Raw genomic sequence first — 16,896 nt, 5'->3', positions numbered from 1 at the left:
GGGTTGCTCATTTGTAGGTGATTCCAAAATTTGGTGGCTCTTTTTTGGATAGTGATTATTAATGGGTATTGGCCTAGTTCCGCCCTGCATGCGTTGTTTACTGTTTTCCCTTTGAGTCCGGAGGATACTTTTACAGAATTCCGCATGTAGGATCTCAATTGGGTGTTTGTCCCATTTTGCAAAATCTTGTTGTGTTAGTGGTCCCCAGACCTCACTGCCATAGAGTGCAATTGGTTCAATTACTGATTTGAAAATTTTGAGCCAAATGCTAATTGGGATTTCTATTTGGATTGATTTTTTTGATGGCATAGAAAGCCCTTCTTGCTTTCTCTTTCAGTTCATTCACAGCCAGTTTGAAGTTTCCTGTAGAACTGATTTTTAAGCCCAAGTATGTGTAGTGAGTGGTTTGTTCAATTTTGGTTGTTCCTACTGTGAAATTTATTGTGGGTCCATGTTGTTTGGATCTTTGCTGGAACACAAGGACTTTGGTTTTTTGGGGATTTATTGTCAGGGCCCAAGTCTGGCAGTACAACTCCAGCAGGTCCAGGTTCTGCTGTAGACCCTCCTTAGTTGGTGACAGCAGAACCAGGTCGTCGGCATAGAGGAGGAATTTAACCTTGGATTCATATAGGGTGAGGCCGGGTGCTGTAGATTGTTCAAGTAGTTTTGCCAATCCATTAATGTAAATATTAAAGAGTGTCGGTGAGATTGGCGAGCCCTGCGTCACCCCCCCCCGCCCCTGTGGGAAGTATTTTGTTTGTTTGTCTCCAATTTTAACTGCACATTTATTGTTTGTATACATTGATTTAATTACATCATATGTTTTCCCTCCTACCCCGCTTTCGATAAGTTTCAGGAATAAACCGTCATGCCAGATGGAGTCGAAAGCCTTCTGGAAATCTACAAAGCATGCGTAGATTTTGCTTTTGTTATGGTGAACGTGTTTGTCAATTAGGGTCTGTAGGGTGAAGATATGATCGGATGTTCTATAGTTTGGCAGGAATCCAATTTGGCTTTTACTCAAGACATTGTGCTCTTCAAGGAAGTTTATAAGTCTTTTGTTTATGATGCTACAGAATACCTTCCCCAGGTTACTGTTTACACAGATGCCTCGATAGTTGTTTGGGTCGATTTTGTCCCCACTTTTGTATATGGGTGTTATGAGTCCTTTGTTCCAGATGTCAGGGAAATAACCGACACTCAGAACCAAGTTGAAGAGTTTTAGGATAGCCAGTTTCAGTTTGTCGTCTGCGTGTTTAATCATCTCGTTTAGTATGCCGTCTGTCCCTCTCTCCCCCACCACCCCCCCACCCCCCTCTCTCCCCCACCACCCCCCCTCTCCCCCCCACCCCCCCTCTCTCCCCCACCACCCCCCCACCCCCCTCTCTCCCCCACCATCCCCCCCACCCCCCCTCTCTCCCCCACCCCCCTCTCCCCCCCCACCCCCTCTCTCCCCCACCACCCCCCCCACCCCCCTCTCTCCCCCACCAGGAGAGGTGCCGGGCTCTCGGGAAACAGCCGGCAATGCCCGCGGGGGGGGGGGTGGTGTTAGGAGGCTGGGGATGGAGGTGCTGGCAGGTGGCCGCCGAAAAAGCGGCCGCCCCGCACCTCCACTTGCGCCGCTGCCGGCACAGTAAGGCCCCGTGAACCGGGCGCGGTTGCGCCGCTCGCTACCAAATATCGCGAACGGGGCACGAATGGGGCGCTGCGCACACCGATGACGTCATCGGTGGCGGCGCAGCGCAAATGCCTAACGCCACCATTAGCGCCCCTACTGAATATCGCCGGAGACGCAGCCAGTGGCGCTACAGCCATTGACTGCCTCTTTAGGCGCTAACAGGTGGCGCTACTCACCCAATTTCTCCCCCAAACTCTTTTATATATATAGAAAGAAGATGTGAGAAGGTTGAAGTTGGAAATTTCAAAGAGGTTTTTATGCCCTGTTTTTATTGTGTCATATTTGTGACAGGGCTTCTGGGCAATTCTTTGGTCATGGTGACATATGTTTTCTACGAGGAGCTGAAGACTATGACAGATGTCTACATGATGAACCTAGCGATCGCTGACTTACTCTTCCTCTGCACCCTGCCATTCTGGGCAGTTGATGCGTACACTGAATGGATTTTTGGAACTTTTATGTGCAAAATTGTGAATGGTGCATACACTGTCAACTTCTACAGTTGTATGTTAATACTCACCTGTGTGAGTGTCAACAGGTACAATGCCATTGTTCAAGCAACAAAAATGCTCAACAGTAGAAATAAAAGATTTCACAGTGTGTTAGTCTGTGCAGGGGTTTGGGTATTTACAATCATTTTGGCTCTTCCAGAATTCATATTAAGTGAAGTAAATACTGGTAAATCTGATAAAAGTACCTGTACGATGGTGTACCCTCCCAATTCAGGCAACATCATCAAAGTGGGAGTGTATGTAACACAGATGGCAGTGGGATTTCTGATTCCCTTTGCGGCTATGACCATTTGCTACTCAATCATTGGGAAAACTCTGCTCCAAGCTAAGGGCTTTCAGAAGCAGAAATCCTTAAAGATTATAATCGCAGTTGTAGTTGTATTTGTGATTTGTGAGCTGCCATTCAACATTGTACTGTTGATGCAAACTCTACAGCTCATCAGGGAAGAAGCCTCTAGTTGTGAATCCAGTGCAAATTTAGACTATGCAATTATTGTAACAGAGAGTATTGCTTATGTACACTGCTGTCTCAATCCTATTGTTTATGTATTTCTTGGAGTGAAGTTTAGAAACAGTTTTTTGAAGATCTTAAAAGATGCTGGCTGTCTCAGTCAAAAACAATTGGCTGCGTATCTGAAATCTGAATGTGAAACATCGCAACCTGTATCAAGGGTATTCAAAACAAGTATGTATCCTCTAAAAAAGATATTGGATGTATCAGGATATACAATTGTAAATTATGGGAAATGGCCCTAGAATATCACAAGGGTTCTCCTGATCTCCTGCCATAACGTCGGAGAGACAACTAAACTGCCATTGTCTACTTCTAATTCCGAACTCCTGTTCCTCTTCCACTTGATGCACTTTACAAATGCTGGAATATGCTTTACACTGTACAAAAAGTAACTTAGTAATACTAAAGTGCCTACACATTATAAAAAGGGATTTTGGTGGCTACACATTAAGGGCCTGAATTTCCATAGGGTTCTCCCAATCTCCCATTTTAACTTTGGTGGAAATCCTGAAGAAACAGCATAAACTGCTGTTTTTACCTAATTACACTGTTTTCTGAGTTTCCATTAATTTACTTCCAAAGTTATACCAAAAGATCAGGGCTTTGAACATGGGCCTCCTAGCTCAGTTAAGTTGGATTCCATGCTGTATTGGTTTCTTATTTAATATCTTTAAAAACAAATTGTGAGTCATGCTTAACAGTATTAAATGTGTTCAATTATGTGCCAATATGTAATTATATACATAAATATTTGACAACATGATTTAAATTTGCATATGTCCACTGCTATCTCAATCCTATTTATGATGTAATTCTTGGCGTGAAGTTTAAATAGTTTTTTGAAGATCTTAAAATATACTGGAGGTACCAGCCAAAAACAATTGGTTGCGTATCTAAAATACGAGTGCGAAACATCACAGCCTCTGTGAGGTGCATCCGATGCAGTTAAGAATGAAATTAAAAGGATGTATGAAAAATAAAAACAAAAAAATAGAAATACACATTCAGCAGCATTTGACAAGGGGTCACTAACCGGTGTTTAATCTTTAGAATTACTAGCTGACAATGGCCCCTCCAAATTTTTTTTGTGCGCGGTCTCTTTAAATTTGCTGCGCGTGCGTGGTATCTTTTCCAGCAGCAATAGCTGGTGAGTGGCCTGCGCGGTTCCTCCCCGAACGGCCGCGCCCCTTAGGGGGAACGGTGCTGGCTGACCTGTTATGCATTTCCACATAGAGGATCCTTCATGTCAACAAGCTGTCATCGCTTTCATCCTCCAGTATTCAGCCCTCCCTGACCTCTTCATGGATGAAAACTACATCAACAGCTGGCTTTTGGGCGACAAGGCATTCGGCCTGCTGTCATGGTTGATAACCTCCTCCGACGACCCCGAACACGAGCAGAGGAGCAGTACAACGTACCATTTAAAGTTATCAGGCTGGTGATTGAGAGGATCATTAGAGTTTTGAAAACACACGTCTGTTGAGGTGGGTTCTGCTAAGGAGCCAGATAGGGACTCCAGAATTAACATTGCCTGCTGGTCCCTTTAAAACTTTGTCCTACAGGAAGAGCTGCTGTTTGACTTGGCAAAAGAAGTGTTGGTTCTGGAAGGTCTTAAACTTCAGGAAGCAGAACATAACAAGTCCTTGTTGAGAGCTGCGAGAGGCATCAGAGGGCAGATGCTCTTCTTTACGTGATTCATGTAGACACCACAGCCTGACCTCCTTCGCCATCACTTGCAAATAAAGAAATATTTCCTCAAAGCAATACCCATCCAGCAAATGACAACAAATCTGCCCTTTGCTCCGACATGCCATTGCTAATAACCATCTTAGCATCATAGAAATTTACGGCACAGAAGGAAGCCATTCGGCCCATCGTGTTTGTGTCAGCTGAAAAAGATCTATCCAGCCTAATCCCACTTCCGAGCTCTTGGTCCGTAGCCCTGTAGGTTACGGCACTTCAAGTGCATATCGAAGTACTTTTTAAATGTGATGAGGGTTTCTGCCTCTACCACCCTTTCAGGCAGTGAGTTCCAGACCCCCACCACCCTCTGGGTGAAAAAAGTTCTCAACTCCCCTCTAATTCTTCTACCAATTACTTTAAATCTATGCCCCCTAGTTACTGACCTCCCTGCTAAGGGAAATAAGTTCTTCCTATCCACACTATCTAGGCCCCTCATAATTATATACACTAAGGGCTGGATTTTCATTCAGCAGTCGGGAAGGAGGCGGGACTACAACTTTTGGGTTTTAGTCCTGCCTCCATCGATGTCCGGCCAATCCACGCGATTTTCCCTTGATTGACCTTGTTGAGTCCGCCCAGCGGGCTCAGCAGGCCAATTAAGAGCCACCTGGCAACAGGTGACGTCACAGACTGAAATTTCATCTGTCAAGAGGTGTTGACAGATGAAATATCAGTGTTTCACAGCTGTTTGAAGCTGTCAAACACTGACAGTCTGACTTCTAACCTGAGTCCTTGCACGCAGACTCAGTTAGAACTCTCACCGGCACTGAAAGCTGAAGGCTGTCACTTTTGACAGATCGCGGCCATTCTGCTTTCAGTGGCAGCTGAGTGATGGACTCCCGACGCCTAGAGGAAGAAAGGCTGTTAAGGTAAGTACAGGTAATTTAAACTTCTTTACACACTTTAGACACACCAAACACACTTACCTTTGCACTCATGCACCCATCACTCACCAGAACTCCGACATCGCGACCCCTCCAAGTCCTTCAACCCGACGGCCCGCCTGCTCTAACCTGGCGTGGTTTGGAGACGTCGGGAATCCCACACGACACCCCTCAAAATAGGGATTAGGCTAAAAACTGCCTGTTAACTACCTGTTAACAGGCAGTTAATTGGCACTAATCCCTTCCCGCCTCGGGTCGGCGGGTCCCAGTGCGGGGCGGGTACCCGCCTCCTTTGAAACTTACGTGGAGGCGGGTTTTGGACGGGATGGTGTCGGGACCCCCAAATTCGGGATTTTAGCCCCCCGCACGCCTAAAAGCCCACCTCACGGCACACTGAAAATCTAGGCCTAAGTGACTAAGTCAGTACCAAATGTGTGCTCTGTTTCCAGTATGACTGTAATCTCCATGAATAACGTAAGTGCACATTCTAATTTAATACAATAATTGCAAAATGCAGAGTCACCCTACCCTTTCCTAACACTGATTCCCCATAATGCCTAAATGTACCTTTGCATCTCCTATTTTAGTGCTTTTTTGAAGTGCCACCTTTGGGCCAGGGCTGTCGGAGATGGTGCACACAAGGGTAATGGGCCTGAGTTGGTCTTTGTCTCATGGCTACTGGCTCCTGGCAGGGAGAAGCTGCTGGCCACATTTTTGGAGGGTGTTCCTGGGCAGCCTGGTTTCACTTCCAATGTTCTAATGGCCTCCGACCCTAGCACAGACGGTTCCTTCAGTTCCTTCCTCCCCTCCCCCTTTCCCTGCCTCTGCACCTGCTTAAAACCTGTGGCATCTCTAACCTTTTCCAGTTCTGACGAAGGGTCACAGACCTGAAATGTTAGCTCTGTTTCTCTCTCCACGGATGCTGCCTGGCCTGCTGAGTGCTTCCAGCATTTTCTGTTGTTATTTCAGATTTCCAGCATCAGCAGTATTTTGCTATTGTTCCAATGGCATAGTTCTCTGAGAGGGAATGCCAGAGGCTTGGCATGTGCTGTTGTCCTGAAAGTTGGCAGTGTCATGCATATTCCAGCCACTGCAATTCCACTGTGCCCTGGATCTGCAGCTCCACTCATCAGTGGGATGTCTGGTCTACTGGCAACTATTAGATCCTGAAAGCTCTGAGACACAGCAATGGCAAAGCTTTGAAAGCCACAATCCATGCTGTGCTCCCTTTTCCCTCCAGGGCTGCAGTCTGTGCTTCCATGGAGGTGAAGGCACTCATCCCGGATCGTTTGTTAGCAGGAGATCTGTTTGCGGATTTCAATGCAGCTGCCACTTGCTGCATTGGTACCTGCAAGGAAGACAAAGCTTCCGTGATGGCGCCCCAAAGAACGTGCTGTAGCCTCCATAGTCACTCCTGTCAGTTGCCATATCCCTCAGAGCTGCACATTGGTATATTGTTCCTCAAACATTGTTCTTTGCAGGCGAGTCCTCATGAGTTCTAGGTTCCACAACTCTGAAGCCACAGGCAGCTTCTCCTCAGCATTCACTGGGAAGGGGGGGCACATCGTCTCCCAAATCCCAGTCCTCTGGGTCCCTCGTGCTCACCAATTCCTCACTACCTTTATCTAATTTCCTCCGGATGAAAGTCTCTGAGCTGTTGCCTGGGAGAGAAGAAGCAAGTGCCACAGGTGATATGTTGGAGAGGGTTGGAGCAGAGAAAGATGGGGTAGAATCTAGCATCTGGAAATGATGAGTGGGTTAGTCTTCATTCTCCTCCTCATCGCCATTTGCTACGAGGGATTAAAAAAAATCTCCCTGGGTCCTCCTCATCATCATTACCTTTCTCCAGCAGGAAAGGATGGCACAACGGAAGAATGGGTGAACATTATCTCCTCAGGAGTCGGAAGGCTGTGTGTCTGGTGCTTCAGATGGCTACCAAGATGACAGATACTAACCTGGCAAGATGTTGCTGTTCCTTGCCATCTGTCACAGCAATAGATAAGTGAGTACCCATGAGCTGCATGGTCTTGTCTTGGAAGGAGGTAAAGGGGTTTGTACTGGCCGCGCTAGACGTGTTTCTATCTAGTTATCCAGCAAGTTAAACACTTATTCAAAAATAATTCTTCGTGAAGCCGTTTGCTGCTTGAAGCCTTTACTTGAACAATTTTGTGAAACTGTAAACAAAGATAAAGTATGTTTTGTACATAAACTGAGTACTATACATTCGATATTACATAAGATATAACATATTTACAACAGTAGAATAGATTAATTGTATAACTAACTAACATTTGGACTCACTTCTGTAACTATCAAATATTAACCTTTTATAAACATAGTGTTATCAAAATACTACTCTGACAATGTTGCTATTATGCTAAGAAACAAAGATACTCACAGATATTGCGCTTGGCCTAACATGTGAAATCAGATTACATTGGATTGTGAAACCCTTATGGAATCCTCCATTACTGCCAGGTTCTTCCTGGAATTCTACTTCCTGTGTTACACGGGAAGAAAGGTACAAAGGTCAAATGACCTCTCACAGGAAGAAAGGAACAAAGGTCAAATGACCTCTCACAGGAAGAAAGGAACAAAGGTCAAATGACCTCTCACAGGAAGAAAGGAACAAAGGTCAAATGACCTCTCACAGGAAGAAAGGAACAAAGGTCAAATGACCTCTCACAGGAAGAAAGGAACAAAGGTCAAATGACCTCTCACAGGAAGAAAGGAACAAAGGTCAAATGACCTCTCACAGGAAGAAAGGAACAAAGGTCAAATGACCTCTCACAGGAAGAAAGGAACAAAGGTCAAATGACCTCTCACAGGAAGAAAGGAACAAAGGTCAAATGACCTCTCACAGGAAGAAAGGAACAAAGGTCAAATGACCTCTCACAGGAAGAAAGGAACAAAGGTCAAATGACCTCTCACAGGAAGAAAGGAACAAAGGTCAAATGACCTCTCACAGGAAGAAAGGAACAAAGGTCAAATGACCTCTCACAGGAAGAAAGGAACAAAGGTCAAATGACCTCTCACAGGAAGAAAGGAACAAAGGTCAAATGACCTCTCACAGGAAGAAAGGAACAAAGGTCAAATGACCTCTCACAGGAAGAAAGGAACAAAGGTCAAATGACCCCTCACAGGAAGAAAGGAACAAAGGTCAAATGACCTCTGCTTCATACAAACACACTGCTAACACAATAACCACCACCAGAGGGTGCTATCTGCATACATAAAATAGTCCATCGGTCCAGAACAGGGTTTAAAGATGGAGATGCCCCAGTCAATGGCCAGCTTTTGATGGGCATTGTGGGTCAATTTCTTCTGCAAATAGTTAAATAAATGAGGGTAAGGCTAGCAGTTGAGAAGTGAGTGCTAAGGAGTAAGGGAGAGGTAAAGTAAGAGATAAGGCGGTATGAGAGTGTTAAAGTGGAGGAGGAATTGTGGGGTTGAGCAAGGCAGTTCTTGTGTGCTATGGGAGCTATGTAGTCTTAGTGTAGATAGAGAGTTAGAGGCACCCTTAATCAGAGTGCAGTGTGAAGGGTTAATTGTTTAAGTGTTGCTTTAAGAGGGTGAAGTGTGCGCTGGTGCCCAGGGTAGGCAAGGATGAAAAAGACAGTATGGTTAGTGTATTAGCTTTTCAGCCTTGGTCAGGTCTTGAAATTCTTGTGGCAATGTTCTGTAGTCTTGGCAGTGAGGGAGTTGGCAGCCAGTGCCACCTCTCACCGAGTGGCACACGTAATAGTCCTGGCAGGTTTGGTGGCACGCACACCCAGTTGTCTGGGCCTCCTGTCTTCTAATGCTTCCAGTAGGACTGTATCACTGAAGTTCTGGGTGGAGCTCTGTCCTCTGGGCACAGATGGCACTTGAATGGTCATAAATGTGTCCAAGTATAATCAAAATATTGGTAGGACATGCAGTGAAGTAATTTGAGAGAAGTAATTTGAGAGATGGAGTTGAGGACACTCGTGTCGAAGACAGAGTCGCGGTTAAGGAGATCTTCGAAGTGCTCCTTCCAGCAGGCACTGACTGCTTCCCTGTCCTTGATGAGTACCTCTCCGTTCTTGGCCCGCAGTGGGGAAGGGCCTTGGGTGCTTGGGCCATAGGTGGTCTTGACTACGCTAAAGAATCCATGCACGTCGTGGTTGTCGGCTAGCTGCTGGATCTCCTGCGCTTTCTCCACCCAGGTTTTTTGTTGGACCTCGGCCTTCAGGCTTCTGTAGAGCTGCTTTCTTGCTCTCGAGTTCTGTTGCTGTTTCCAGATCAGAAATGCCTTGCGCTTGCGGCTTATTAGCTCCTGGATCTCCTGGTCATTCTCGTCGAACCAGTCTTGGCGTTTCCTGGTCGAGCGTCTCTTCACAGGTGCTGATTATGGAGGCCTTGAGTGCAGACCAGACACTGCGGGCACTCTGTGTCTCTGCATCACTGGGAGTCGTCAGGTTGTTTGTGAGGCGCAGGCTGAATAGGGCTTTCTTAGCGGGGTCTTTGAATGCTCCAGCATTAATTTTCCAGCGGCATCCCACAGCATGCTACCCGCCACCATCTCAGCACAACCCCAGCCCGGCATGAGGTTGAAAAGGCCATCCGATAACTGAAGAACAACAAGGCCTCAGGAGCAGATGGAATCCCCGCCGAGGCACTAAAGCATGGCGGAGAAGCACTACTGGTGCGAATTCATGAACTCATTTCTCTTATCTGGAAGGAGGAGAGCATGCCAGGGGATCTCAGAGACGCCGTAATTGTGACCATCTTCAAGAAAGGTGACAAGGCCGACTGCGGTAATTACAGAGGAGTTTCCCTGCTATCTGCCACAGGGAAAGTCATCGCAAGAATCCTCCTCAATCGCCTTCTCCCAGTGGCCGAAGAGCTCCTCCCAGAGTCGCAATGCGGATTCCGCCCACTAAGGGGCACAATGGACATGATCTTCACCGCACGTCAATTACAAGAGAATTGCAGGGAACAGCACCAACCACTGTACATGGCCTTCTTTGATCTCACAAAGGCCTTCAACACTGTCAACCGTGAGGGATTATGGAGTGTCCTCCTCAAATTCGGCTGCCCTCAAAAGTTTGTCACTATCCTCCGCCTGCTTCACGACGACATGCAAGCCGTGATCCTGACCAACGGTTCCTCCACAGACCCAATTCACGTACGAACCGGGGTCAAGCAAGGCTGTGTCATTGCACCAACGCTCTTCTCGATCTTCCTTGCTGCAATGCTCCATCTCACCTCCAGTAAGCTCCCCGCTGGAGTGGAGCTAATTTACAGAACAAACGGGAAACTGTTCAACCTCCATCGCCTCCAGTCCAGATCCAAGGTCGTCCCATCCTCTGTCGTCGAATTACAGTATGCAGACGATGCTTGCATCTGCGCTCACTCGGAGGTCGAACTCCAAACCATCATCAACACCTTCACCGAAGCATACGAGAGCATGGGCCTTATACTAAACATCCGTAAGACAAACATCCTCTACCAACCTGCCCCCGCCACACAGTGCTGCCCCCCGATTATCAAAATCCACGACAAGGCCTTGGACAACGTGGACCACTTTCCATACCTCGGGAGCCTACTGTTAACAAGGGCAGACGTCGACGACGAAGTCCAGCACCGCCTTCAGTGTGCCAGTGCAGCCTTCGGTCGCTTGAGGAAGAGAGTGTTTGAAGACCAGGACCTCAAACCCGGCACTAAGCTCATGGTCTACAGGGCAGCAGTGATACCCGCCCTGCTGTATGCCTCAGAGACATGGTCCATGTACAGCAGGCACCTCAAAGCACTGGAGAGATACCACCAACGCTGCCTCCGCAAGATCCTGCAAATCCATTGGCAGGATAGGCGCACCAACGTCAGTGTTCTTGCTCAGGCCAACATCCCCAGCATCGAAGCTTTGACCACGCTCAATCAGCTCCGATGGACGGGTCACATTGTCCGCATGCCCGATACGAGACTCCCAAAACAAGCGCTCTACTCGGAGCTCCAGCATGGCAAGAGAGCCCCAGGCGGGAAGAGGAAACGCTTCAAGGACACCCTCAAAGCCTCCTTGAAAAAGTGTAACATCCCCACCGACACCTGGGAATCCCTGGCCCAAGACTGCACAAAGTGGAGGAGAAGCATCCGGGAAGGCGCCGAACACCTCGAGTCTCTTCGCCAGGAGCAAGCGGAAGCCAAGCGCAAGCAGCGCACGTGAACCCAAGCACCCCACCCACCCGCCCCTTCAACCACCGTCTGCCCCACCTGTGACAGAGACTGTAGGTCCCGCATTGGACTCATCAGTCACCTGCGAACTCGTTTTTAATGTGGAAGCAAGTCGTCCTCGGTTCCGAGGGACTGCCTAAGAAGAAGAATTTGAGAGAGAAATAAAACAGTGAGGCACTGCTGCTGTTTTACCGGATTGTCCTCCAAGCTGCTACTGAAGAGCACTTTTAAAAGGCTGCAAAGAAGTTTCTTGGAAGTTGAGCTGCTTACCTCCATTTGACATGGGTTTTAGACCAATGCTTGCCCCAATGAGTATGCAAACAAGCTAATCTAGGAGCTTGCATGTAGCTCCCTCTGCTGGTCACTGGCTGGTGCAATGAATTTCTTAACCACATTAAGGATTTCGGGCTGTAGTTTCTGCCTCAACCAGTAACTCTGGATATTAATTGCGCAGCCTCACAACTCTCTGTGTAAAGAAGTTTATCTTGCTCTCTGTGCTAAATCTCTTGCATTTAATATCGTATCTATGGCCCCTTGTTCTGGATGCCTCAACTACTGGCAACAGTCTGCTTCTACCTACCCTGTCCCATTGTTTTATAATTTCAAATACTTGTATCATATTGTCCTATAATTAGTTTTGCTCCTTCTAAACCACCCCTCATTCCTCCTCAATCTTTCAAGCCTTTCTTTCTATTTCCCCATACCAGGCAGCATCACAGTGAATATGCATTGTACCCTCAACATCCCTACAGTGTGGAGCCCAAAACTGCATACATTACTCGAACTGAGCTTTAATATGGGCTCATCATTACCTCTTGGTTTTTAAATTCTATATCTTGTGATGTATCCCGTCAGGTTGTGGTGTTTTATCTTTCGTTAGCCAAACTAACTTATCTAAAATTTTCCTTTTATCCATCATAATATCTCATCTCACTCTCAACCACTTCAGGATTCACTTCCTGTCTGATATACTTCTCTTTAGTAAAGACCATCGCAAAGTACTTATTAAATACCTCCCCCATTAGTCTTACTTTGATTCAATGTAAAATAATAGAATTGATTATCAGGAGTAAACTTGGGGATTATCGGTACAACAAAAACATAGTAAACAGCAGTCCACACGGCTTTAGACAAGGAAGATCCTGCCTGACCAATCTCCTTGATTTGGTAAACCATACGACGTTCTGTATTTAAACTTCAAGAACATTTGATAAAGTTCCACACGATCGGTTCCTAAGTAAGCTCAAAGCTCTGGGGATTCAGGGCAAAACTTTGGTCTGGTGAAGAACCTGGCCAGAGGGGTCATGTCAGAGTGTGGAGAGTACTGTTTGGGGTGCCCCAGGGCTCAGTGTTGGGACTGCTACTGTCCCTGGGAAGAGTCCTTCCTGCCTGTTAGCACCACGAGTTGCTGGGTAAGTTTAGCATGCGGCGGATCAGGCGCTGAGGCATACCAAAATTGTAAAGGGTCCTCTAACAAGCGCAGGATCCTAATTTGAATAAGCTATGCAGTGTTTTCCATATCTCTGGCATGCTCTCTGGGTACCTATGGAGAAGCCCGATCCAATAGGGCGGGTGGCGCACTTCTTGCTCAAAAAAAATGCGATTTTCCTGCCTGCTATATTGGAGGCTTATACGCCTGAAAAATGGGAGCAGCCCGATCGATTTTCTAGGCCAGTCTCTTTCAGTAATGATGGTTTAGGGATAAGTGCTGGCCAGGACACTGAATTCCTCTACTTCTATGCATAGTGCCATGGGATCCTTTACAACTACCTGAGAGGGCAGGAGTGACCTTGGTTTAATGTCTCATTCAAAAGACATTAAACAGAAAGGAAAGAAACATGTACACTTCATGAATTATATTGAAATAACTAAAGATGAAGTTAAAAGTGACCTAGTAGTCTTAGTTGACCCAAATCTTAATGCTGTAGAATTTCAATGGGGGCCGTCCTGATCATCCGCTGGAATGGCAGAGAGGTTTGGAGGAGGGGACACAGGTTCAAACTCTAAGACTGATATAAAGAGATACTTCAAATAAGTGACCAATAATTGGAATGGGCTTCTGAACAGAGTAGTGGAGGCAAAAACTTTGGAATTATATAAGAAATAATTATATGCAGCAATGGCGGAAGTGTAGCGTTGTTCTGGATGGATTTATTAAGATGGGCCAAATGCCTTTCCTCATCTTGTGAATGTCTCCCTTATGTCTCACTGACCAGAAGCTCAAAGTGTAGTCTGAACTGAGCACGATACAGTTTGGTCACAACTTCCTCTGACTTGTGTTCTGCTGTTTGGGCTAAGTAGTGCAACATTTGGGTTTGTTGCTGCTTTGCATTTACCTGCCAGCTAAAGTAAGGTGAGAACGACTGGATCCAGTAGGTACGTGCCTTTACACTTACCTCCTGGATCCAGCGTCCCTGCCTAACCCACCCCCTGTGATAAGAAACGCCCCCCCCCACAAAGCCTCCGATCCCCCACCCCCCCATGCTCCTCCAGCCCCCCGATCATGTTGCTCCTTGCCCTCTGTGCTGCTCCTTGCACACCCCCACCAATCATCAGCCGCTCCCAGCCCTCTGATGATCACCCTCCCCACACCCCGTGCCCCCCTGCTCCTCTGGCGTTCTGATAATCATCCCCCAGGCCACTTCCCCCCACCTCCACTTCTCCGATGATCAAAAACCCACCCCGGCCCCCACACGATCCCTCCCTCATCTCTGCGGCCTAGTGCCACAGGCCTACCCGCCTGCAGCCAGCATCTCAATCTGGCTGGCTGTGGGTGGGAAACAGAGGTATCCAGTGCAAATCAGGCCCTGCTGTTAAATTCAGCAGGAGCTGCGGGAAACCCGTTCTCCTGGGTTTCCCAACCACCCACTGCTCCCAATTAAAATTCAGGCCTATATATTTAGTCATCTAGGGAGCTCTAGCTTTGGATGCACTGCCTTTCCCCCTTGTGGGAATGTGTGTACCTGAACTATCTCTTCTTTCAAGGCCTCCCATTGCCATTTACTGTTTTACCTGTGAATCTTTGCTTCCAATACATCTTGGCCAGATCCCCTTTCAACTCACTGAAATTAGCCCTCCTCCAGTTGACTATTTTCACATTTGATTGTTCCTTGCCCTTTTCCATAACTACTCTAAACCAAATGATAGTGATCACCGTTTCCTAAATGCTCCCCCACTGAAACACGTTTTGTTTGCCCAACTTAATTCCCCAGAACTAAATCCAGTACCGCTTCCTTCCTCGTTGGGCTGGAAACATACTGATCAACAGTGTTCTCTTGTGCACATTTCAGGAATTCCTCCCCCTCTTTGCCCTTAACATTGTTATTTTTCCACGGTATACTGGGATAATTGAAGTCCCCCATCATCACCACTCTATAGTTCTTGCATTTTAAAAATTTGTTCCTGGTATGTGGGCTGTTAGGATAAAATTTGGTTTAGGGGATATAAAGGGGTGGGCCTCAATATTTGACCGGTATAATATGTCTGAAAGCTACCATTCAGTCTTGTTAGGCTGGAAAACAAACGCAAAGCACCATGGGATACTTGGCTATGTTAACCCTTTTTAAACTAACAAATAAATTTAGCTGACCAAAGACATTCTGAAGTGTTGCTTGTAATTACAACTTGGTGGTAACTGTTTAGAAAGAGCCTGTTCTTGGAAGAGATAAGAGTACAAAGGCACGATTAATGAATAGCAGCAAATAAGGCCTTGACGAGTAGTCAGCCAGCTGCATAATTCAATGTGGCTTTGTATTCATCCAGCCATGTCTCTGCTGAAAATACCTTCCCATACCGATAACAAGAGTAAGAGATAGCTCATGAATACAGAAGTTAGAATGAAGCCTCTACAGTCGATAAGCTTCTTACTGACATATCCAGAGGGTACTCGAGTTCAAAGGACAGGCCTAATAGTTGATTGATTAATCATGTAAACCAATGAAGCATCAATATTCTCATGTATACACCCCCATTAGTAATAAGTGGGTGTTGTCTAATAAACTGTATAAACTAAGCTGTATTGCCACTTTTTCCCTTGAGAACGATGGCCCCGATTTTCTGCCAGCCGTCGGGCGGGTTTTCAGGCGGGCGGAGGCTGAAAATCGCAGAAATAGGGGGTCGCGACCCCCCCGCCTGATTCCCTGCCCCGTCCGACTTTCGGACCGCCGTTTCCCCGTGACCCGAATCAGTCCCGCCCGCCGCTAGCGGGACTGGCCGTCGGAACACTGATCAGCAATTATTACCATCTTTAAACCTATTTTCAGGGGCCGTTGCGATTTTGTGAGGTTCCCCACACTAAACACGCCTGTGGGGAACCCCGCTGATGAAACTTGGCGTGAAGCTTGCGGGCTTGCTTGCTATCAGCTGCAGGTCATTCGGGAAAGCTGCGATTTAAACGGAGAGCATTTGTATGGTGAAGGACCTTGTTGCTGCAGGCTTGGGGCTACTTCTTCAAGGCTTAGGCACAGCTGTAGAAGGTTGGAGCCTCACACACTTCTCCAATGTGATCTGCTGGGAAGCCCCCCTCGCCACCCTCACTCAGCGCTTGCTCAGCGGAGGCATCTACAAGAAGCATAGGACGCCTTTTTTTCCTTCCCTCCTTGCCATTAGAGGGTCTCCAGCAGCAGAGGCGACAGCAGCAGAACCAGGAACAGCAGGATGAGCACCAGGCTGCTGCTCACTCACCTGAAGCTGCACAGGCCAGAAGGGGCCAGCGCTTGGAAGTGGCTTGAGAGCACCTTGCTGCGCTTTAGGGGGCCATGGGGACCCGTATCTGCACTGGCAGTCCTACTCAGAAGGACTTACATGAAGGTCTGGTTTCTCTGTTCAATAGATGCCCAACGCTCCTCAAGAGATGTCATTCTCTTATGAGCACTCACCATGTTTTCCGTACCCTGGCGAGTTATCTCCTCCATGGAAGTTGCCAACCTTTCCATGGTGATGCGTTCATGCGCCAATGACTCCACAAAGGCTCTGCTCATGGTCGCTATGGACTCCTCCATTTGCTCCACACTCGCAGCGACCCTGGAGACAAAACCTGCCAGAGACTCCTGCATCTGTGCATGGAGATCCATCACCTCTTCTCTTGTGGATGGACCCAGAGGCAGAGGGTCGACATGCAGCTGAGCTGAGCTGAGCTGGCAGAGTCCTGCGCCCTCCGACGAGGACTCTCCATTGCTGTCCCTGTCTCCAGAATCTGCTGAGGCTCACTTGTGAGCTGTGAAACACCAGGTGACAACACTACTCTATGTCCCGAAGGTCCCCCCGAGGTGTGAGTGTCTGCGCTGCACAGCCTCTTCCTCCTCCACAGTGGGGACTGTAAGAATTCGCAATAATTTACAGCTCCGAAGATTAATTTCTTTGATTAAAGAATCC

General features: G+C 47.3%; 2 protein-coding genes across 7 annotated transcripts in view; one reads left to right on the top strand and one right to left on the bottom strand.

Annotated features, from left to right (window-relative positions):
- The window catches only part of fyco1a (FYVE and coiled-coil domain autophagy adaptor 1a), a 272,403-nt gene that overhangs the window by 97,677 nt on the left and 157,830 nt on the right, over positions 1-16,896 (bottom strand). The gene's annotated exons all lie outside the window — the stretch shown is intronic.
- On the top strand, positions 1,903-3,412 carry LOC147117837 (C-C chemokine receptor type 9-like). The gene has a single exon (XM_085989193.1). The coding sequence runs from the start codon at positions 1,936-1,938 to the stop codon at positions 2,944-2,946; it is 1,011 nt and encodes a 336-aa protein (XP_085845319.1). The 5' UTR covers positions 1,903-1,935; the 3' UTR covers positions 2,947-3,412.

This window comes from Somniosus microcephalus, chromosome 5, assembly GCF_052327205.1.
Source record: "Somniosus microcephalus isolate GS21.2 chromosome 5, FLI_Smic_1.0, whole genome shotgun sequence".
In the NCBI taxonomy this organism is placed as follows: domain Eukaryota; kingdom Metazoa; phylum Chordata; class Chondrichthyes; order Squaliformes; family Somniosidae; genus Somniosus; species Somniosus microcephalus.
The sequence above is the reverse complement of the archived record's forward strand: the minus strand, read 5'-3'. Positions and strand labels throughout refer to the sequence as shown.

What these genes read in the sequence shown, in the direction of transcription:
- LOC147117837 (XM_085989193.1), top strand. Translation starts at nt 1,936, where the DNA reads ATGCCCTGTTTTTATTGTGTCATATTTGTGACAGGGCTTCTGGGCAAT.